The 24,115-nt window shown below is 33.2% G+C and overlaps 5 protein-coding genes across 5 annotated transcripts; 2 read left to right on the top strand and 3 right to left on the bottom strand.

Moving 5' to 3' along the window:
- Window positions 1–3,931: 3,931 nt before the first annotated feature.
- On the bottom strand, window positions 3,932–4,678 carry TRIADDRAFT_56542 (uncharacterized protein; the record flags this gene model as incomplete). Its single annotated transcript, XM_002112444.1, has 1 exon — window positions 3,932–4,678. The coding sequence occupies one exon, from the start codon at window positions 4,676–4,678 to the stop codon at window positions 3,932–3,934; it is 747 nt and encodes a 248-aa protein (XP_002112480.1).
- A 3,012-nt stretch (window positions 4,679–7,690) lies between these two features.
- Window positions 7,691–8,854, top strand: TRIADDRAFT_56541 (uncharacterized protein; the record flags this gene model as incomplete). Its single annotated transcript, XM_002112884.1, has 1 exon — window positions 7,691–8,854. The coding sequence occupies one exon, from the start codon at window positions 7,691–7,693 to the stop codon at window positions 8,852–8,854; it is 1,164 nt and encodes a 387-aa protein (XP_002112920.1).
- A 654-nt stretch (window positions 8,855–9,508) lies between these two features.
- On the bottom strand, window positions 9,509–13,728 carry TRIADDRAFT_56540 (uncharacterized protein; the record flags this gene model as incomplete). The annotated part of the gene is made up of 5 exons (XM_002112443.1): window positions 9,509–9,613; window positions 9,695–9,816; window positions 9,913–9,932; window positions 10,128–10,280; window positions 13,520–13,728. 5 exons carry the CDS (start codon window positions 13,726–13,728, stop codon window positions 9,509–9,511), a joined length of 609 nt encoding a protein of 202 aa, XP_002112479.1.
- A 2,106-nt stretch (window positions 13,729–15,834) lies between these two features.
- TRIADDRAFT_56539 (uncharacterized protein) lies at window positions 15,835–20,838 on the top strand (the record flags this gene model as incomplete). Its single annotated transcript, XM_002112883.1, has 15 exons — window positions 15,835–16,153; window positions 17,052–17,152; window positions 17,332–17,434; window positions 17,567–17,614; window positions 17,706–17,754; window positions 17,852–18,006; window positions 18,086–18,115; window positions 18,293–18,415; window positions 19,120–19,260; window positions 19,365–19,514; window positions 19,642–19,734; window positions 19,826–19,853; window positions 20,018–20,107; window positions 20,476–20,649; window positions 20,787–20,838. 15 exons carry the CDS (start codon window positions 15,835–15,837, stop codon window positions 20,836–20,838), a joined length of 1,656 nt encoding a protein of 551 aa, XP_002112919.1.
- A 1,887-nt stretch (window positions 20,839–22,725) lies between these two features.
- TRIADDRAFT_56538 (uncharacterized protein) lies at window positions 22,726–24,115 on the bottom strand (the record flags this gene model as incomplete). Its single annotated transcript, XM_002112442.1, has 2 exons — window positions 22,726–23,512; window positions 23,742–24,115. The coding sequence occupies 2 exons, from the start codon at window positions 24,113–24,115 to the stop codon at window positions 22,726–22,728; spliced, it is 1,161 nt and encodes a 386-aa protein (XP_002112478.1).

The raw sequence follows: 24,115 nt of genomic DNA, 5'->3' as shown, positions 1-24,115 counted from the left end.
AATTTCTATCTATCACCACTAGTTATTTATTTTCAGATAAAATATTTTATTCAAGAACACTATGTTGCTTCTGTTTAGAAAATTAGGGATGAGATTTTCAGAATGAAGTAGCTGTTTATTCATATATCTAATTATTCCTTTTTGATGGAGCACATATTCGAGAAAGAAAAACTCCTTAGCAATTGTCATAACTACGGTACTTAAAAACATTCAAAAAATTTAGCAACGGAAATGTAGTTTGAACATAGAAAAAGACATTCCCATGTAATGTACAAGTATTGGATATCCTTATCAACAAGCTGTCTAAACTATCACTAGCAATTAGCGATAGTAAGGTTAGCTTATCAATTTATTTGCATATCTTGTCTTCCATACATACTACACGAAAACGCTATTAAAAGAAAACATTTTATCATAATCCAAAATACCGTATATACGTACTATTAAATCATGATATCTAATTTTCAATAGCCGAGAAGATACGTAGATGGTGATTCATTTATCTATACAGAATATATTAACATCTTCTTTTTAAATTTTTATCCTATACTGTGTTACATTCATCGGAAAGCTAATCTAATTTACGAATTTATTGCAGTTACTTGGTGCTACTATGAGGCAAGTGATCCTCTATCAAAAAATTATAGCATACATTAGAAATAATTGTGAATTCATTACCTAAAATGATCATTCTATACCAAATTAAACCTAGCCTAACATTAGTAAGCAATATCTTCAAATTTAATACATTTAGTACTCCAACTATGTAGTCTATCTAGATGTATATAATAATGCTATAGTTTTTCATCCATATCTAACAAAGAATCACTTAACTTACCAAATAAGATGAATAAAAATTGCAGCGATATTTAGCTGTAGAAGTCTTGTAGGCTTGATTGAAACGCTAATATTGCATTATCTTGGGGTAAAAAATATTGTATATGCGAGTAACCCCAGATGTCAATAGGATAAATTTTGTGAAATTGAAAGTATTAGAATAACTCTAATTCTGCTAGTGTATTTAGTTTTAACACTTACGGTTACGGTTAGATGAGGAGAGTATTCTATAAGAACGGGAATGATTGAGAATATCTTTAAATGATTTCTGTAACCAACACAGGTGTGCTGAGACAATAACACTTGGTAATCAAGTTGACTAAATGAAGATATCCCCAATGTTCATATTATCTTTTTATAGAATGCGTATATATACAGCAGAGTTACATGAAAAGAGAACAGAAAGGAAAAAGAGTGGGCTAAATACTGTACATGACAATAGATTGAGATCTCCATTTTAATGTTATCTTCTTAAAAGTTAGGTTAAAAAATTTAATTGGAGCTTGATGATTGCTGTAATTTTTGTTATGCTGATCAACCGACTAAACAGATAATTAAATTTGTTGGCTAATTATTTTGTTAATATAAATATTATTCTCAAAGTTATTAGCATAATCGCTGTAAATTGAAAACGATAAAGCAATTATTTGTGTCAGTAATAAATCTTAATTCATTAAATAGTATGTATCAATAATAATTATAATTTTTAAGTATCCGATTTATTTGTTAATAACAGCTTTTCTTTATCTTAACCATTTGAAAATGAATTCTTTGCTTTCACTGATACGATACAATCAATCTAATTAGTTACCTAATATTATATTTGCTATTTATAATAATAAGATTGTTAACAGTTCATATTCTGTGTAATTGTAAGGTTAATAAAAAATTGTTCCAAATCAATCAATTCATAATGCCATATTCTATTATCTGTCATCCAAACAGACGGTTTAAAGATTTTAGTACAATACGATTATGCAACTTGATAAGTATCCTATTCTTCCATGATAATTGCATTTCGTTACTCCTTATTTCAACTGATAGCAAGCGATACTTTAGCGTAATTTAAAGGCACAAATTAATGTCTAGAATTTAAGAGAATTATTACTAACACGGGTTATTTTGTCATATTAATCATGTTTTGTCACCGTTCTCTCCAATATTAAATCGATTTTTCATTTTCATATATTTTTAATATCGAGATTAACTTTGTACATATCACTGTAGTATCTCAAGTTCAAGAAATCTTATCTAGAATAACGTTAAAGTTATCATTGTTTGAAAAAAGAATAGTGATATGGAATGAATGAATAAACAAATAATTAAATTTCTATTACTCATTACTATTGTAACAACTACAGTACTACTATAGCCGTATTGTTACTACGGTACTATTCCATCGAATAAAGTACTAATTCTAATCAGTCGTCGTATAAAATGGGTTGAAAAGATAGCCAAACAGATTTTGGTTTTCCTTTTTTATTGGTTTAAAGTTATTTGTATACAGTTAAAAGTCCTAGTTATGATACAACAATTTAACTATTTCCGAAGTCGAAATGAACACTTAAGAGATCGTTATAACTCCTTCTAGATAGTATAAAATAACTTCGTATTGATAGCATAAGATAAATTCATTTAATTTTTCCGTCCAAGTTCTGTCAATATCCATAAGGGAATATTTATCTAGATACATTATAACCTTAGTAATGTATCATCCAGAATTTTTATCTGTTATGAGTTAATGCCTTAATCTAATTTAAACCCTTTCAGAGTCTATCGATCAATAGTAAAATCTACCTAAAAAGAAAGTAAAAGTTTATGGTAGACGATGTATTGATAATGTTGATGCAACAACTAGAGCTTTAGAGAAACACCCATTGACTAGCTATTTTTGCTATTAGAGAGGGTGCTAGACATGTTTGCATTTCATAACCAATTTGCATAAAAAGTAGACTAAAAGATGATGAATGTTACTAACAAATATCCCTATTTATTTACTATCCGGTACAAATCATCATCATTTCGCTAATTAACCAAACCAGTTATCACACGAACTAGACAAGACCTTTCAGTATTTGCTGCCAAGATATTTAATCAATCAATCAAACAGTGATTATCTTAATTAGGAATTATGAGTCATGCTTAAGTTTTGTTTATTCATCAGCGATTCGCCTTTTGATTTATAACGATTAGCCATCACTATCCTGTCTCATAGTGTTGTTTTGCTATTAGTGACAGTATTTTATTAATGCAGTTCAATTCGTAATTAATAGTGCTATTTATGAAACAAATTTTTATCGTTAATTCCACCCTGTTTTTACTAGCTGTGAACAAAGTACATAAAATATGAGAATGATATAATTAACTGGCGTAAATACGCTGTATTCTACATTACTCATTTATGAAATGGTGTTTCAACTAGAAAATTGTAGCATCGAATACTCGCATAAGTCAGGTTTAATGCTTATTAATAATTGAAATGCGACTTTATATTAATAGCAGAAAACATTAATGAATAACTTTGACAGACCATGTCCAATTGTCCATCTTATAAGTTCAATTGAGAAGTAAGGTTTACAATCAGATAACTTAGCAAAATCCATAGCCATCGAGATTATTTCTATACCTAAGGCTTTAAATGTTAATTTTCATAGCGCTATATAGATAACGTCAGTCTGTCCTATTTCATAACTTGAGAATTTTTAAATTTTTGGAATTAACATTAAGCAATTTGATCATCATTGAAAGACGAGCCTGTCCAGTATTATTAATATTTCCAGCTATCATATTACGATGATACTGTATACGAGTATTATATAGCTATTGAGCTTCACGTTGGAAAGATTGATAAACGTAAAAGAGAAGAATAGCCTTCTATGTTACTTTACAAGTTTTTTAAGGAGTAAAAAAGTCAAAATATTGTACTGTACATAAAGGATTTATATTATTTATTAATAATCTAATTTAAGAACGGAGTAATTATCTTTAATTGACTGAGTTTTTAAGTTTTTATGGTATAATATTGAATTATTTTTCGTAATCAGATTTGTATAAAAACTCATTCGCAGACATTGCTAGTGCTAATTCAAGTGTACTATTTTCTACGGGGAATTTCGGGAGTATTGTCATCAACAATGGATTGATATGCTGGAGGTGGGCCATAAGGCTCAGGCAAATGATGTTGTGGCGGAGCAGCTGCAGCGTTAATCGTATCTGCACTAGTTTCGGTAATTAACAGAGATTTAGCTTGTTCATTAGGTAAATCAGTTGGTGGTTGCGGTGATTGATAGGGTATATTGGTAGCCTGAAGAGAATTTATGTTAGAATTAACGCTTTGGTTCTCGGTATTTTCGTCAACTGTAACAGTAATCAATTGGTCAGCGGCGATTGATTCATTGATTTCGCGGACCACGAATGGCATACGGATAATATCGGCCAAAAATCCAATGCCAACTAACCCAAACGTCAATAAGTAGGTAAGACCTAAGCCCGGTTTGCCTAGATAAAAGTGCTGCAATCCAAGAAAGCCTAACGGGAAAGTTAAGACGTAAGCACTATCTAGATGCTTGAAAGGACTTGGAGGATGTGTATTAGCTCTTCTGACCAGCACAGGCATGCGGAAAAAATCAACTAGCCAACCAACTCCCCCCATCCCTATGGTGAACAAATAAGCAAAACCAAAACCAATATTTCCAAGATAGAAATGATGGACACCTAAAAATCCAAAAACCCACATAACATATGCATCGTCTAGTCTCTTTGGTCGTTTCTTCATAGCAGCGACGGGAGATTCTTCTGATTCGTGTACACGTTGCCTAGCATCTGCTACCAATAGCGGCATTCTGAAGATATCTAAAAACCATCCTATAGTGGCAAAACTGGCCGTGAAACAGTATGCTGTCCCAAATCCTTTCCTATGAAATTGAAAGCAGAAATTGTTAGGGTATAAGTAATGCTATCTACAACAATTACTTCCTTCAACACTACTTAATTTGATATTGCATCTGTTTCCAGTTTTGATCTTTATAATAACAGTTACAATAGAGTCGTATACGTATATGTATGTAAACTGTAAGCATAGCAATGGAAATATACAGTACAATAAGTTGTGCGTACATTTGTAGGTACTGTCCTACATGATGTAATTTATACAGTAATATTTAAGATTTTAAAGAATAAGTAACAGTAACAGATATATTTTTTATAGGTTGGGTACTGATCCAAAGTAATGATGGTTATTTTCGACCTACTTTAATTATAGGCTATAGCTCTAGATTGCAATACATATAGTATATACGTTAAAAATTTGATGTAATATCTAAAAAACTGACTCATGTATGCGATCAGCTTTCTACCTACGTACGGTCTAAGGCAATACGAATATACAGTAGGTTATTTATTATAGGTATTGTAGCTCCTCTAGGTTTAATAAATCAACTGTGAGTAATTTGATGGACTTCTAGAAGTTAATGGTAATTTGATATACTCCAGTTCATTCGCAAAAGTATTATTATATAAACTCCTGCACTACATTTAATCGTATTTTAGTAGGCCCACTATTACGATCTATTGCATATTGCAATTGATAACTATGTAACTGTTCATCATCTACATTAATGATATGGAAGTACCCCCTCCCGTCCATCTTTGAATGTTTTATCTCGCATGGATGTCATCATTATTGGACATATTGAACTTCTAAACATTGATTTACATGTTTTATAATTGTAAGTGTATGCTCGCTTACATAGCATAGCAAAATAGGTTTACACTAAAGTTATACGACAACAATATGATTAGAACAAATCGATTCAGTAAATTGAGCGTGCACTACTATAACAAGTTGTTCATTAAAAGGAAAATGAATACGAATTGGATGTATTACTGTAAAATAGTCTACGAGTATGACTAAAGTACAGTATATTGTATAATCTGATGATAAAGCGATTTCAATCAGTCATTTAAATTGAACGAATAGCTTGTTCCTGTTTACTATGATGTAGCTCAGTAGAGTAGTACACGATATCGAAATGATGATAACAAAATTGACCATGATCTGCAGCTGTTGTATTGTTGTTGATGGTATTTTAATTTAAAGAGCTAGATTAATTAATGACCGCAAGGGCATGCAAAGTTCAAACTAGTATAAATAGTATCGGCAGTAGCCAATACAATAAAACTGGTGCGCTATGCTGTATACTGTACCTTCCAAGATAAAATTGATGCAATCCAAAAAGTAAGCCACCAGGATTCAAACAAAGTACGTAAGCTTCAAGTAAACTAAATTCCTTGCTAATTTGAGGATTAGCCAGCCGATGATTGACTCGTTGGACAATTTTAGGCATCATAAGCATATCGTGCAACCAACCCACGCCGAAAAATCCCCCCGAGAATAAATATGCCAATCCTAAGAGTGGTTGACCAAGATAGAATCGATGTAACCCTAAAAAACCAAGAGGGAAAGCACACAAATAGGCATCAGCCACGGATTTTTGACTTTTTGGACGGCTAACATTTCCAATGATGACTGAAGCACTGGCACTTGAAGAATCGATCATTGCTGTTGCTATGTTGGACGATTTGGATAGTGGATTTGGAGAAGAAGAAAGGTGTTGCCACTATCCAGTCGTTGTGTTGAGATATTGTCTATTTTCACTCGAGCCCCATGCTAGTCAATCTATATGGAATAGCGACGTATACGCGGAACAGTGGATAGCGCTTTGACTCGATTGCCAAATGCTTCATTTTATTTTGTTATAACGGTACAATCCTGTTGGACAACAATGACGTCATTGGATAACATCGCGTACTGTACCGTACTAGAATGAGTACAACTTGGAGGCCCTATCCTATCGTTTTGGGGTCTTTCTACTATTCTATCAAATTAACGCAGCATTCGGTAGGTCTTTAATGACATTTGGAAGCTAAATGTTGGATTATTTTGAAGTACTATTCAAAGGAAACTCCGAATCCTTTGGATTAAAACATGCTATTATTATTATTCATAGCCCTGATCATGATACAACATCAGTACTATGAGGTAATAGGTGCATCGAGTAATCCAATCATAGACAGTACTAGGTATCAGTCAAGAAAAGTCAACGTGAAACCGCGACATGAATTCGACTCGAGGGGAGATTCGGGTGAAGAATTTCCATGGTGATACAGTGGTTGTATAGCAATTGCACATATTTCGGGTTAGAAGATCAACCATTTCATCGGGTTCGGGTGGCGTTTTTACTCCATTGAACGATTCCATTAGGTATCTCCTAATGGAGAGCAGTTAAAAATGGAGGGGGAAAAAATCGACGCCAGACGGTACTTTACTTCTTCCTCGGTCTCTATGGCTACAAGCTCACTCACATTGTAAATCTGATGTACAGTACTGTAGATTTACGGTGATCAGCAAACACGAGTTTTATAACCGTAGAGGTGGTTTCTTGTGACCTCTATCATTTCAACAAAATGAACACGATGCAATATTGATTGAATTAATTAGAACCATATTGATGCCTGGGCTGTGAGTTGACAAAAACTAAACATCATCCAGTAAATGTACATAGTAGTATCTATTAACATATAGATACAATCTTGTCCATTCATGATTCATACCACAAGTACTGAAGGTATGCATCATACAGTACGAGGTATTGGCTGTAATATTGGACACAGATATGACTTGGAATACCATTTCTACGATCTACGATAAAGTAAAATTTGGGTAGATACCAGTATTCGTCTGATCACTTTTCTCTACTTGCATTCATTGTATCTTGAAGGGATGCCATTAAAACCCACTCTAAAACTGGCGTAATGTAAATAACGTTATGTACTAACTAGTGTACAGTCCAATATGGCAGTTTTAGTCGATCGTGTGGAAAATAGCTGCGGCAAGTTTTTTCGAATCTTGAGAGATTTATCGACCAAAATAAGTAATACTCAGCGGTATAAAAACCAAATTAGGCTGTGGAATTTTCTTTTCATTTGTCTGGTTTTAACGGATACAATTATCAACGGTAGAATTCTTTCTCAATCGACTCTTTTCAACAATTTTCTTCATCGATTGGAAGATACAAATGGTCATTTTTATAATACTTCACCATGTAGCCAATCTGGTCACTCTCGATGTTGTGGCATATATCGCATTTCAATTTTACTGCATGAATACGAAGGCGTATACGTAACATATATTTTTATCTTTAGCATTACCATGATTGTCAATTTTTTCCTATTTATACGATGCTCGGCATTAATCATTTACACATCGCAATTGTACGATTCCAAAGTCTTTCGATTAGCAGCTTTAATATCAATACCTCAACCAATGTTATTACAGTCAGTTCCACTGACTTGTTTAACTATTGCTTTAAGACATTTAGAAAATATGCCCATGGGACTAAGATGCCTCCAATGCCGAGTTAATTATATTAGTAATAATACTGTATGCTCTAATTTGTTAGCGGTCTATGGCTTTGATTTCGATTTGCTAGCAAAGGTCGTACTTATGCTAATGATTGGTTATGCGACCTCGTTAAGACTACTTGGATTTCAGCTGCATTATGATGAAGGCGATGTTAATAGTAATGATCAGGGTAATAGTGCTGCCAAAACGGTAGTATTATACATCTTTGAATCTCTTGGCTTAACCGCTATCACTAGTGTGCCCGTTTGTATCATTGGCTGGACATACCATCAATCGACATCAATCGATCCAACTTTATCTACTGGCTTATATGTACTATTTATTATCCTGCCTATAATTGCTAGTCTCACAATCGTTGCTACAGCTGCTGCGTTGGCAATGAGGGAACAAAAAGCTTACATAGCAGAAAACAATCTCGACATTAATAAAGAGGATGTTGCATTTGCATGTAATACCTTGACAATTTTCATTTTAGAAGTGCTGATGTTAATTATGGTAATCATAGGCCTATATACATTTGTTCCGATATTGCTTGTCTTTGCTTTATTTTATCAAACAGTGTTATACTTTACATTACTATTAAAATTGGTTTAATGTAACTAGAAAAGCCTAATGTCTTGAAATTATAGGAATCTACGATTAAAATGAATCATTTTAGAATTACTTATGCAATTTTTGCGATAAGTTAAAGTTATAATTTATCTTTATTAAATTCTGTAATAATGTTATGCAACATTACCAATTGTATTTTAACAAAACTTATTTATTTAGCTAGTAATTCGAATAAAAATGATAACTTACCCTTGCCGCTAAAAATAGTACACATTATACATTAACTTGCATTAGAATGATGATTACTATAGTATTACCTACAGTCGCCAGCTAAAATAAAACTATGTATGCTTCACTTTAGAGTTCCAACAGAACGCAATGTTCTACTACTAGTATATAATGCAATAATGGCTTGATTGTACAGATTAATGGTTCAAAATGATCATCTATATTAATGGCTTCCTCACCTAACTAGTATTTATATCGAGTGAGAAGGTAATTTTACTATTGAAGCTATCTTATTACAGTATATGTACACTCTTAAATTAATTATCTATTTAAAATTACGCATAGCAAGAAGTCGTACTGAATCCTTCTTGAAGCTTGTTCCAGCATAACTTATAGTTAGGACTCTAAATTGATGGTATATATCCTGATCTCGTATTCTCGCTTATGACAGGCGCGTAGTAGTAAGATTTAAATTTTAACATCCGGCAAAAAGCTTTGAAAGAATTGAATATCCACGGCGTTATTAACCCTTACAGCATCATCTTTTAGAGTATGTACAGTTTGAGATATATCCTAACACGAAGAAAAGAGCACATGTAGAACATATTACTAGATTTAACTTCTAGAGAGATTAATAAAGTGAAATTTTATTACCTGTAGAACTGATTGAGTTTTACATATTTGATTAACCGTATCTTCTAATTTATAATTTGCGTTACTATACATATCAGTAATTCTGGCGTTAATTTCATTTCGTAACTGTAAATTTTTTTCGCCTAAATAATAAATATTTTATCAGATCGATATTAGCTCACTTCGTTTCTTACTGCTTTATTTAGATACAATCGTAGATTATATTTTCTTCTACTTACGTAATTTACGGTGTAGTAACCTAAAGATTAGAGAGATAGCAATAATTTATTATAAAATAATTGATTATAACGCTTAATAATTAAATATAGCCCATTCAACATAGTATACTATATGCAGTAGAAAGCTAATACAGTACATACTCGTATCCATATCTTCTCAGTTCCGATTGCACACAACAAGAAGTGAATAAGTTACAAGTATTTGTAATACATACGTGTCGTATTTCTCTCCAGAACGGACTGTCTTTTCTTGTTTCTGGGTAGATTGAGTTTCAGAAAGTTCTGACGCAGGCGAGATCGGTTCATTGGATACAGTGTTATCATTGGAAATTGTTGATTTTGACTGCTGGTCAGTATCCGCTGTTAATCTAATGGAAGGATGATAAAAGAAATACTTTTGATGTGACTATCCTACCTGACGATATTTTTATATTGATTACAAGTCCAAATACGGTTTTATCCTGTCATAAGTTAAAATCTATACTGAGGTCTGTACCCTTGAGCAATTTGACAACTAGCTTTACTATGCACATTTTTTAAATAGTTCGATTTATCAACATTTAAAATTAATATAATTAACATCTGATTAGCTTTAGTTGATAATTACTTATTCATGCAATGCATAATTAAGTAAAAGATTAAAGCAAGCACGTATACTCTCATTGATCAATGACACTAAGATTAACACTAGAGGTCGTACGTAAATTAGCGGTCTATTGGGTTATTAAAAATTAATTTATCTCGGGTCAAACATTGTAACATGGTATACGGCTATGTGCGTGTATCCTGTCTTTGCCGATTTTCCTTTTATGTCTAACGTAAGAACTAGGAAAAATTTTGCAATACTGTCTCAACGTATTGTACTATTCTAGCTAAGTTAACTGAAATATTTGGCTGTAGAATATGGTTCATACAACAAAATTGTTATGTTTTTATAGTTGTTTTATTTATTTATTAACAGTAAGCATTGCAGTCCTTTGTCTTGGCATCAAGTGTAGTCGCTATTTTTATAAGTCTGCAAAAATACTATTGTCGATGGAGAGTTAATTATAATTAACAGGTATTTTTTTAAATAAATAAAGCATATACGGTATGTGCCACCAAGGGCTCGAACTGGATGACCTATAGCATCATACTCTGTTTGAATTCTGATATACGTCCACTAGAATAGGACACTATAATTCGTCCTGTGTTCTTTCAAAAGTCACTGTATAGTAGTAAGACAACCTCCTTAAGATGTGATTATTTCTATTTTGTTCAGAAATAATACTATGATTACTGGCAGTCATACGAGATGTTGACGAATTTAATGATGACTTATTTAGAGCAAGAATGTATCATTACCCCAGGCATGCTAGCAAGTGTATGCGATGTCGCCACAGTTGTAATCATAAGAATACTAGGTAACGAATACCACTTGACCACATATTACGTTCAACCAGGGACTTTTTAAGAAGTTCCTGATTCAGCGTACAATCCAGGATTTCAATCTGGCGGGATACTATGTTGTACAAATGTAGTGTTAAAGCTTTAAAGGTCTGAGTACTATCTAGAGGTAAAAGAAGATACCTCTTCTGATCAACCATTAAACCACTTGTTGGTTTCTTGTTGTTTGCTGCCTATAGATTTGATCTCAATGTTGTAAAAACTGAGCGGCCATCGAGTGCAGAATGCATCAGTCTTTGGGGCAGAGCATTGTATCGTACGTCGACTAGTAGTTTATTATTAAGACAGTGGGTGACCATTGAGTATGGAGACTATGGCAGACAGCGTCAAAATGTCAATAAAACAGATCAATAATTCTAATCTAATCAGTCCATACTGTAATACTGAAGTTAGCTGAACCATAGACTACTGAATTACCTGGAGTAGTCCATGGCTGAACTGTACTCTAAAATGATCTATTAGTTGACTGCTGTATAATACTCCTGTTTTTTTTTTCTCTTAATAAATAAACAAACACAATACTGTACACAGTCAATGCTAAACATGAAAATGATGAATGTAGTACTTTTTAGACTACAAGCCGGTACACTACTGTCAAGGACTTTTACTATGAGTAAAATGCTCTTCAAGTAGTTTTAATTTTTCTCCAAAGTGCCTAGTACTGCACCCCTGCTCATACATTTACAATCCATTTTAACTTCTTAATTTGACTCAGTATTTGATCTCCAATCTCCATTCACTGATTGTCTTCTATCTTGAATTAGACAAGATGCAAATGGCTACCATTGGCAAAGCTCATATTCTTACTGGGCAGATGTGTACAGTACTGTACTCGTTGGTACTGTAATCACGAATACTGTGCCGTGTTGTACAGTACTGTAGAGTACAATACTTTGTACTGAAGACAATGGTAAGTACTGTACAGCCGTACCCGTACAGTACAGTACAGTACTGTACGAGTATGTTACGTACAATGAATGATACTGTAGTGCATTTAAAATGCACTGATTTCAAAGAGCGATTTCATTCACCAAAAAAAGGAAATTGGTCTTGGTGATCTAGATGTACTTGAATTCATGAGGTCTGTCTAAACTCTTGCCTATATAATTGCTATTGTGGCGTATTGTATTTTATCTTCATAGCATTAACTTCTTATAAAGGTAGAATTTTTGAGTAGATAGGTCTAAATAAGCCTCATGATCGTTTCAACTATTGACAGTCAGTCGAGTTTTATGACGTCCACAGCAAATATCTCAATATAGGTGCAGAGAAGACACGTAGGATCTAAACGTATGGTAAGAGAATTCAACTACTGTATCCATTCATGCACTTTTTCACCATACACGTCTACCACATACTGTACACCTGTTCATGCTTTATTGGTGTTGCCATTTTTATGTAATTTTGGTAGATTCACCTTATGCAGTAATCAATTTTTTGTTGTCACTTGTAATGTACAGTACGGGTATAATGTTGCGCAATTGGTGTCCTTTGCATATTGATATCTTGCAATAGTCCAGTTTATGTGGAAGCAACTAGAGATTGACTGCAAGAGATTATTTTACACTGCCAGTTATTACAATAGTGTAAGATCACTTACAGAATGACTATCATTATTTCAATGAATGAAGTATACTATACTTCTATTTCGTAACTGATCATTGCCAACGCACTGTGATATTGTACAACGACAACAAATATTTTGGGGGCAATGGGTGGGTAGAAGATCTTATAAGAAATGTAAAAGAGTTCGTATTACGATATTGTACGGTATACCTGTTGTCTTTCGATTTCAATGCCAGTCAATTTCAAGCATTGCTTAGTAATATTTCATTAGTAAAATTGGAATAAAGTACCCATTTATACCTATTTCTTGGGAGTAGTCTCTCCCTCCCTGGCGTTATTGATTAATTTCGAATTCCTGGATTACAGTCTATAGCTTGTAGCATTTAGCTTGGATTATGATAGCCTTGACTTAGCATTACTATCAATAAAATGTCTAACAGTTGAATTATGCATATAATGCAAACTCATGAAATAGTCCAATAGCAGTGTCGATTAACTTCTTGGTATCTTTACAGCCCCAAATACAGCACAGTAATACAGTACTAGAGTAGAAGAATGAGCAGGACGAATCATTTAGGTTGTATTTGTACTGTACCTGGGTTTTTGCGGATGAACAGTTTGGGCTGGCTGAACGTTAGGGTATTGATCGTCCTCTGATTCCGATGCTTCCCCAGCTACGATCGTTCCATGGCTTGAAATCGGGTTGACAGTGCTTTGTGTATTAGAGCAGCTATGGAGTTGTTGGGAGATTGCAATTTCTTCTTCAGATTCCGAACCTTCTCCTTGAATTTCGATGGTGGACATTTTGTAGTGCTACAACAGAACGATACAGCGGTCAACTACAGCACCAATGACACTGCGTACAATCAGGTCAAATTACAGTATTTCGTGGTGTCACTGCACCGTTTACCGGCTAGTCTCGTCATACAGTACTGTACTCCGAATGATTTACAAGAACTACTGTACACTGTACACTGTACAGTACTGTACAGTACAGCACCGGGTGAAATACTGTTCTCCCAGAATGATTTGTACTGTACAGTGTACCGTATCGTACTGTACTGTACTCTTCACCGTTTACCGGCTAGTCTCGTCATACAGTACTGTACAGTACTCCGAATGATTTACAAGAACTACTGTACACTATACACTGTACAGCACCGGGTGAAATACTGTACTGTACTCCCAGAATGATTTGTACTATACAGTGTACCGTATCGTACTGTACAGTACAGTTGCGTCGCGATGTACTGTACAGTACTGTATTATACTGTAGGACTGTACACTGTAGCGATTCAATTACAGTACTGTAGTCTGTGGTCTGGTCGGCCGTCTTTTTATTTGGACTACTGACTGTACTGTACTGTACTGTAGACTGATTTTTAGACATACTGTACAGTAGGCCCAGCCATAATAACCCCGATTACTCAGATACTCAGCGTAAATAGCTTAAACGATGATGCATTAACACACCAAAAAATCAGGGACTATTTTTAGATGTTATCGCCGACAATATAGTGTACCGTTGCAGATATACGATACACTTTCAAATAACCAGTAAAAGATAATCCGTCTTGACATTTCTTAGACTAAAGGGAACCATCACTTCCGTCTCTCTGTCTCAGTCATGATGATAGCGCGACTGTACCGTACTGTACGCGTACAGTACTTCTATTATACTGTAGAATTATGCAGTTACTGTACTGTACACTGTACAGTACAGTACGCGTAAAATTATGCAGTTGGTCATGTAGTAAAGTATATGCTAATCGAGACCTTTTTCGTGCTAGACGACACTGTACTGTACTGTATATCCAAATGTTTACTGTATACTAGATGTTGATCAGAACATTCATAACGTTAGTAGAACTTTTCCAATCCAACGTAATCTACGTTTCCATAGAGAAAAAGCAGATGTGACAAACACTACGTACATACAATCCATACTGATCATATGGTACTACAAATTTTCATATCATTATCAGATAGTTGCCAAGGCAAAGGATCCATATCAAATAATAGATGTAGACAAAATCAATTATTACAAGTTTTATCAATTAAAAACTAAAACTATTATAGAACGGTAGAACTATCATAAGCGCGCTTGCAATTTAAGTCACAATTTGATGTACTCAATGCGGTAGCGAATAGTATTATTGTTATCGCTATAGAACCAGAAGAAACTAATTATAATATTGATAACACATGTACATATACATATATATATATATTGAAATGAATCTATTATATTCACGGTCTACCTTTGTATTAGGCTCCAATTTTATTAAAGCAAAATTGATTATACTATAACCTTAACAAATGTTATCAATTGTTTACAACGCATATTCTAAATAGTCTATCATCCTGTATTTAATTAATTGTTAGTGATAATTTTATACTGTATACTGTATGTACAGTATTGCTCGCCCTCACTACTTAGATTAGAGAGAGAGAGTAAATACTGCAGTGGAGGGCTATCGTGTTAAGCTAAGCTATTTATTGAATATATTCCTTGCTATGCTAAATTAGTTTTTTTTAATTGATGCCTTAATCTACTGTAAAAACGAAAATTATCATCTGTGAAAATCATCTCTATTTAATTACGTTAGAAATTATCTCCAAAACGTTAAACAGACTCGTGTGTCGTTGATAAGTTACTGCTTCTTTTTCTAATCCAACAAAACTCGTTACTGTTACTTCAGACATCTCATTATCTTTCTACTTTGGACTCTATAGTAGAAACTTTTTTGTGTATGCCAAAAAAATAATCACCGTAGTCTAGTGTTGTTTTCATTTCTGGGACTTCTTCTCATCATTAACATCAAAGTAGTGAAGAAATTCAAAAGTTTATATTGACTACTTGAGACTGGGCAAAACTTTAAATTTTTTTTTGGTCTTGATGATCTGATTATGGGTAATGCTTGTGGTAATTCTCAATTGACAGTAAGCACTAGCGATAATAAGCAGAAGGAAGAGGAAGAAATGTCTAATCCTAAAGGTGGTCAACTCTTTCCAATGGCTAATTCTCCACAGAGAAGCAGCGCTGGATCAACAGCCAATGGTGGTAGAAAAAAGGTCATCCTAGGCAAAGGTTATGGATTATTAGATTGGATTACGTTAGGGACGAAACATCCAGATTTAGCTGGGACTGGCGGCATTATACGCAAAATAACCAACGATGAACTTGCTCGCCATAATACTGAAACGGATGCATGGACGTGTATTCGAGGTAATCAATCTGTTTCTGTTATAAAATGAATAGTATAAGGGTGTTTATGAACATCCATAAAAAAATATATTCTATTCTACTCAAATTAGAGTAGACGAAATGTAGAGTTCTAGAGACGGTAGTTCTACTTAATATCCTAAAGTTAATCGTAGCTTTTCTTGTTATAATTAAACGATTGATCGTTTCCTAACAGGATTCGATTCTTTGCCTCAAATTGTGATATTAATTGAATCGTACTATCAAACGTGGCGTTCAATATAAATTAATTAATCGTTGCAATAGTTGATAGGAGAATTGAAAAAAAAGGTTTAATTAGCAGTAGTTTTGTAATTTTAATCTACAGATTTATACTGCGGGATACAAGTCTTAACCTCCATCCTATAATAATCTTTATAATTTGATGGTAAAATAGTTTAAATTTTAAAACGAGAAAAGAATTTATTTATTTGTAAGCAACCGTAGTCATTTGCCATTTTGTTTCATTAAGACCAAATATTATTTTCTGAAGTAGCATATTTTATAGCAATGTACGCTAAAGCTATTGTTTTAGCTGGTAACTACTTCAACTCTTTTAAGATTCTTTTTGTAGCTTGGTTAAAATTATACGCTCGCAGCAGTAAGATGAATCAAATTGACAATTTTTATAGCATATTTTATTAATTTGTAAACAGTGGCAGTTGAAATAACATTAAGCGACAATCTAAAACATGCTGCATAAACAATTAGTTCAAATTGATATTATTCACTATCAGTCTAATTATTAATAATAATATCTCCGCCTGGAACCAATTCCTTCTTGGCATTTTTATCTATGATGGGAATAGATTTACCGACATACGCATACGATAGTCATTCACCTTTTTTCTGACTTTACAAATAAATTTCTTCTATTAACTAGGGAAAGTTTATAATATCACTCCTTATATGAAGTTCCATCCTGGTGGTATCGACGAATTAATGAGGAGTGTTGGTTGTGACGGAACAGATCTATTCGATGAAGTATGCTTTCTATTATTATTAGACTAACTGCACTAGTTCCAAAGTTATACTTTCTGTATTAAATTTTATTCCCTAATTAATAAACTGTGTTACTAATAACAATTATATAATCACAGTTATCGCTATTATAGTGATATTGGTAATATGTTAAAATTAATGATGCGTACAAACATTCTTAGATTCATCGCTGGGTCAATGTTGAATCGATGCTCGCAAAGTGCTTAGTAGGTTACATTATAGCTGATGGAGTTGACGGCAAAGAAAAGAATAAAAAATCAAACGGTTCGTTATATGTTGATTTTAATGGAAAGTTGGTCAACTGTCTCATGGCTTATATATAGCTTTCATGACTATAACGACGAAATTATATTGATAATTTACAATTTTAAATTATTTCATAAAAATATGGATTAGGAAGCATGGTTTCCAAATCTTCGTTATCTGTGCCGACCCAATCAAAAGGTAACATACATTATAGCTTTATCATAGATTTCAAAGTATACTTTATGTTAATAGTTTGCCTGTGATTAAAACGGTTACTTTATAATCTTAGAAATATTTGCTGTTCCGCAAAATATAAAAAAATCACCTCCTATCCCGAGGTAGCCAATTTTTAAATATAATTTATTTTATTATTGCACGATTAAGCTTATAAATTATTTCAATTTCATGGTAAACTTATTCAACATTAACGTCTAGGTACGATTGGTATCAAAGTGACAAATCGATTACGATCGTCGTGTATACTAAGCACAAAGGCTTAACAAATGAAGATATCCTCGTTAATGTGAAAAATAATAGAAAAACCGATATATGGATTGTACTGGGAGATAAAATCCTTCAGTTATGCTTAGGTAAATACACGTATAGCCATTCACACCAACATTGTCTAAAAATAAAATCGAATACTAATAAGATAAATTTACTTTTTAGACCTTTTCGAGGAAATATGTGAAAGTGAAGGTTAGTTTTTACTATTTGTTGATGCATAAAATGAATACCATTATTATGACGTCCACTGCATAGTGCTTAATTAGCGCAAGCTCGTACATTTTTAACGGTCATAAACTTTAGAATATAATACCATGCGGTACTGATGTTTCATCATTTTTAATCTGTTCTATATCCTAATTCTTGTAGTGAAAATATCGACAGAGGGCAATATTGAAGTGATACTTTTAAAACAAGAAATTGGTAAAAAATGGCTTTCCTTAGGGAAAGAACTGTCAGGACATCACAAGTTATTACCAAAAAATAATAGAGGTAAAGCCTATAGGTTCTTGGAATTTCTTGTCAATCAGTGCCATTTGTCAATGTTATCGCTGAGATTGAACGCTAGTAGATGATGATACTACTGTATTTTTATCTAACAACATGAAATTTGTCATGCATTTATGCTTGTTTATTGTTATTTTCATATCACATTATATAGCAAAATATTGGATATGGTAGTATTACTGCATATGACGATGCTATATTTGAACTTACTTGTGAAAGCGTTGAATATGCTGTACTGTAGACAGAGCTTGCAGTATGCTGAACTATAAGGAGTTAGAGTGTACTGATTATGCAAGTAGTTTAGTTCCCATGACTGAAAACGGTATCCTGAAAGGCTAACGTGCAGTTCGCTTACATGTCTAAGTTCATTACCTTCTTTCCTTCACTTTTATCACTCAATCGACTTAAACGCCGGTAGTTAAGATTTACTAAATATGGCAAATCTCGCTCCCTTCACCCATCCACCGTTTATTCAATGAGGATGTGAATAGTGAATTAGTGAGCCCTCTTCCTTTCCTCATATTTAGGTGATATTATCGACCTGGATATCAGTTATTTGCAAGATATTAGCGCCAAATTTTGATTTATCTTGTGTATCAATATAAGTTTCAAAATATAATAAACTGTCTTTTAGTAGTTATTGCATAGCTTTTGTCTAATCTATCCTTTAACCTTATAATTTTTCGTAGAAACTTCTTACTTCGATTGTAAGTTGATTTCCAAGACTCCTGTTACGCACGATACTTGGATTTTTGGCGTAGCCTTACCTAGAGGTTCATTTATGCACGTCCCTGTCGGACGTCACCTTATAATACAAACTGAAATGAGTGGTTAGTAGTTAATTTCAAACTTAAAAAATAGTATAGTATTGTAGTTCATTGAATCTTTGAGCTAGATACTTGAAAACTAAGGCTATTGTATGCGTACTGTACAGGCATGGAGATTGGCCGCAATTATACGCCGGTAGTTTCTTTAAATCCTGATGAAGCCGTTAATATTTCAGGAAATGGTCGTGATATTTCATTTATGATTAAAGTTTATAAGGATGGCGCTTTAACTCCATTTCTCGGTTCACTTAAAATAAGTTAGTTTCATAATTTTTACAGTATATGCGCAGTGCGAATTATATACTGCAATGCAAAATAAAATAGCTTAGGTAATAAAGGCCCTCGAGATTAGCAGAGGCAAACCTAATTATGCCAATGATTTAGGTGAGACAATTAAAATTAGCGAACACTTGGGAAATTTTAAATTTTCACGTCTGGAATCAATCGAACAACTTATTTTAATAGCTGGCGGAACAGGTACCGAATATTTATTGTACGATATTTGATCTACTGATAATGTTACTATCCTTGAAAAGTAATGTTTTAATGATCCTTCTCGAAATAAAAGGTTTTACTCCAATGGTAAAGCTAATGCGGTATTTTATAATTGACAAACCGGAATCAAAATGGTTAATATCCTTTTTATTTAGTTATTTTTATCAAATAAATAATAGATTATTGCTATAGCTGATTTTCTTGGCTAGGTATTCTTTATGTGGATTAATGAAGGAATATTCTGTTCTTATTTCAATTTATTCAGCCAAGTTAAGCTTTTATTTGGTAATAAAACGGAAAAGGATATCTTGTGGAAAGATTCTTTAGAGAATTTGGTTCGATATAGCCACGATAGGTACAATTAAGATCATTATGATATTTTATTTACTGCAATATCGCAAATTGTAATATACCTTTTTTGATAGTTGTCTTCATAATAAATGTCAGACATTCTAAAAAACAAGGTCCAAGCAAATAGTTTATGAAATTGTAGCAGAAATATATCTTATTACTGTGTTGTTATCGTTATCGATATTGAAAATTCACTTATGTGCAAATAATTTTAAGAAAATTGTAATACAAATATGCGTCATTACTGTGTTGCGTGTCGTTATCGATATTGCGAATTCACTTAAGATGGCTTGTTGATATAAGATTGTAGTAATAGTAAACTATTACTGTATTACATTCTAAAAATTTGGAATATGAAATCTACTGTATTAGGTTTCAGGTATATCATACTTTATCAGCGCCATCTCCTGATTGGAAAGGTAATAACGGTAGGATTACAAAAGAAGTGCTTCATAAGCAACTCCCACCACCTCCAGGTGTTACGGATTTGGACAAACTATTGATATGTGTTTGCGGTCCAACACCTTTTACAAATAGCATGGAAACGTATGTTTTATCTAAGCTATTGTAATAATTTTACACAAACAGCAGATACTAGACACCTTTTATTGTATAGCAACTTACGATATAGCAAAGCGTAGCTGTTTCATTCAGTTTTCATAACTTAATTATTTATATTCTAGAGCCTTACAAGAACTAGGTTATCCTTCGGAAACTATACATCTGTTTACATGACGCCTTACTGTTTATTACTGCTGTACAACATGGGCTTGCTACGGTTGATCTACTACTCGTCCCATGCCTGATCCCATTTCACATTCATCGTGTCAATCTAGTAAAGAATAACTGTACTGACAATCTATGATACGGAGAATATGTATTAAGGTCCATACCAGTGAGAATTAAATATTGGAAAACGAAATTACTGTTTTTGTTTTGCAGCATTAAATGATAATGGTATTTCATGTTTTGTATATCGGTATGTTCTTTGTTTTTATCTAAGAATGAAAGTAGTTATTCCTTACACACATTTTGAAAATCAGGATACATTAAGAAAGTTATTTGCTGTAGCATTGATATGCCACAGTATTTATCAGTATCTCTACACTGTATAGATTTATCATTATTTTTTAAATAAAACAGAGCGAACACATTATGAAATATGTTTACAATAGTGTGACGCAGAAAGCTTTATGTAGAGAAGTCATGGATATATTTATCGATTAAAATATCATTAATTTAATTAGAATTCCTTAGCGTAAATGACGAATAAATCAAACTGAACAATCTACAGTATGCGAAAATAAAATGAACATTTTAAAGCATTTTAGGTGATTTAATTGGTAGTGCTTTATGTGGAAATAAAATACTTTGGTAGATACATTGTTTACATACACCATTTGTTGCATCATACGTGTATCATTCTACCTTGACTAGATCTTAAAATAATTCATAAAAAGCATTGTGGCTTACACGCCGTATGTTAAATTATTACAGGAAAGAAAGAACCGTCTTTCTTATACGTAAATTTAAGAATTGGAACCCAATTAATTTATATGAAATATTTTGAATTCTGATGCATGCATACGATGGGTAAATTTTAAGGCCTTACTCTTCTCATTGTAGGTTACGCATGCGATCACTACTTAGTTAATCGTGTTGGTGCTATATCGAACCAGTATATTTTTATTAAATTAATGCCTTTTAATCTTCACTTCAGCAAGTCTGTATTACATAGCGGATATCTAGACAATTTTTCTATTAAGAAGATTCGTCAATTCTAGAAATATCTCAGTTCATCCCAACTTAGTTATAAATTGACCTACCCAGTTATAGTAAAGTCTCATTCGCTTATAAATACTTATAAATAGATACTATACAAATATATAGCATAATAATTTTCTTAGAGACCATTATACGATTGGATGACTGTAGTAGACAATACTGGTCACGCGCAAGAAATATTACAAAATATGTAAATTGCTCAAATACATTTACTGCATTTATTATAACTTTACTATATGTATAATTACATATTCTAGAGTTTGATTACATACATAATTAAATATAATTATTGGACGCAAAGCTTTACTATATGTGGAATGCTATTTACAGCTTAAGCAGTTATCAATCAATGATAGCTTACTATTTATAATACTTTACAACGAAGTAGTGATTGAATCAGCAATCGGTAATTTGATTGAGTCGTCATTTGTTAAATCTACAATTACATCAGATCAAGAAATCGCTACCAACTGAGCAATATGTAGTATTTTTTTGATCATCATCATCACAACAGACAGACCAGCTATGCATAATTCTATAAGGTTCAACCAGATTGTATGCCTGCGATTAGAGCTGATGTGAAAAGTGCAAAAAATAATTTCGCGATAATTTTATTATATTAATTGCGAGAATACCGTGAAAACCTTTATGTTAAAGGAAATTGTTACAGTAATTGCATGGACTACCCGCGAAGAAAAGGTCTAAATTGATCTATAATACTTATCACCAAATTAGAAGGGAAATTCTCTATATACAGTAGGAAAGATTTTATAAGCCTTGTGCAATCTTACAAATATTGAGTCGATTATGCTTATGGTAGCCAGAACGCGATCTCTTTTAGCGTAAGTTAACCTTTGATTCATAAGCAGGTGGTGGTTCAGTACTAATTGATGGTGGAGGTGGATATACATCTTTGTGTGGATAATTTAATACAGTATTTCCGTTATCTATTGGTACTTTCCTAGTCTCCATAACATTGTTAGGTGCTTGGTAAGGCATATTGGAGGCATTCACAGAGGGATTGTTGCCAAATTGAGGTTGATTACCATTATAGTTTGAATCAATAGCAACACCAAGTAAATTTTGACCTTCAATTATAGCATCGTTAACTTGGCGAACCAAGAAGGGCATACGAACAAGATCAACCAAGAATCCAAAGCCAGCCAAGCCAAGCGTAAACATATAAGTAACACCCCAACCAGGTCTACCTAAGTAAAAGTGTTGTAAACCTAGCATTCCAAGGGGGAATGTTAAAATATAAGCGTCATCTAGATGCTTTTTGGGGCTTGGATTTGGGTCGTTGGCTCTGGCTACTAGTATTGGCATGCGAAGGAAATCGACTAACCATCCAATTCCTCCCATACCCATGGTAAATAAATAGGCAAAACCAAATCCAATATTGCCCAAGTAGAAATGATGAAGTCCTAAAAATCCGAATACGCATAAAATGTAAGCGTCGTCAATTTTCTTAGCTTTCTTTTGCTTAGCAACTTCAGGATTAGCTTGTATTTCCATTGCTCGCTTATTGGCGTCTGCAACTAACTTAGGCATCCTCAGTATATCGGAAAGCCAACCAACACCAAATAAGCCTATCGTAAAGCAATAAGCGGTACCAAATCCCTTCCTAGCCATACAGTCAAAGAAATCATGATGGTAAATGAACAAATACAGGACAGAAATAGTTCTTAAAATGTTGACTACGCGTCCATCGAACTTGTTATAATAATAATTTAATCAACGCTATGGTAATAGATTTTAGATTTTAATCAGAACTACGTATATTGCATGGATTACTTTGTTAATCAATTCATTGGCAAACAGTCCGTAGAAATAGTACTTGCTATTTTGTTTACCTTCCTAAATAGAATTGATGTAAACCGAAAAAAATTCCAGCTGGATTGAGGCAAAGGATATAGGCTTCGAGTAAACTGTATGGTTTCTTCTCTTGTGGAAGAGCTCGGCAACGATTAGCATGATTGACTACGCTAGGCATAAAGACAAGATCATGCAACCATCCAAGGCCGAATAATCCAAAAGAGAAAAAATAAGCAAGTCCAAGATACTTTTGACCCAGATAGAAGCGATGTAAGCCAAGAATTCCAAGAGGGAATGCCAATAAGTAGGCATCAGCAATGGATTTTTTCGGTAGAGATGGACGAACGACTTGCAGTCGATCACCCATTGGATTATAATTATTAGGGCTATTGCATTCCATTCCTTTCGACAT

The sequence above is a fragment of the Trichoplax adhaerens genome, genomic scaffold (assembly GCF_000150275.1).
Source record: "Trichoplax adhaerens TRIADscaffold_5 genomic scaffold, whole genome shotgun sequence".
NCBI classification, from domain to species: domain Eukaryota; kingdom Metazoa; phylum Placozoa; class Uniplacotomia; order Trichoplacea; family Trichoplacidae; genus Trichoplax; species Trichoplax adhaerens.
The sequence above is the reverse complement of the archived record's forward strand: the minus strand, read 5'-3'. Positions and strand labels throughout refer to the sequence as shown.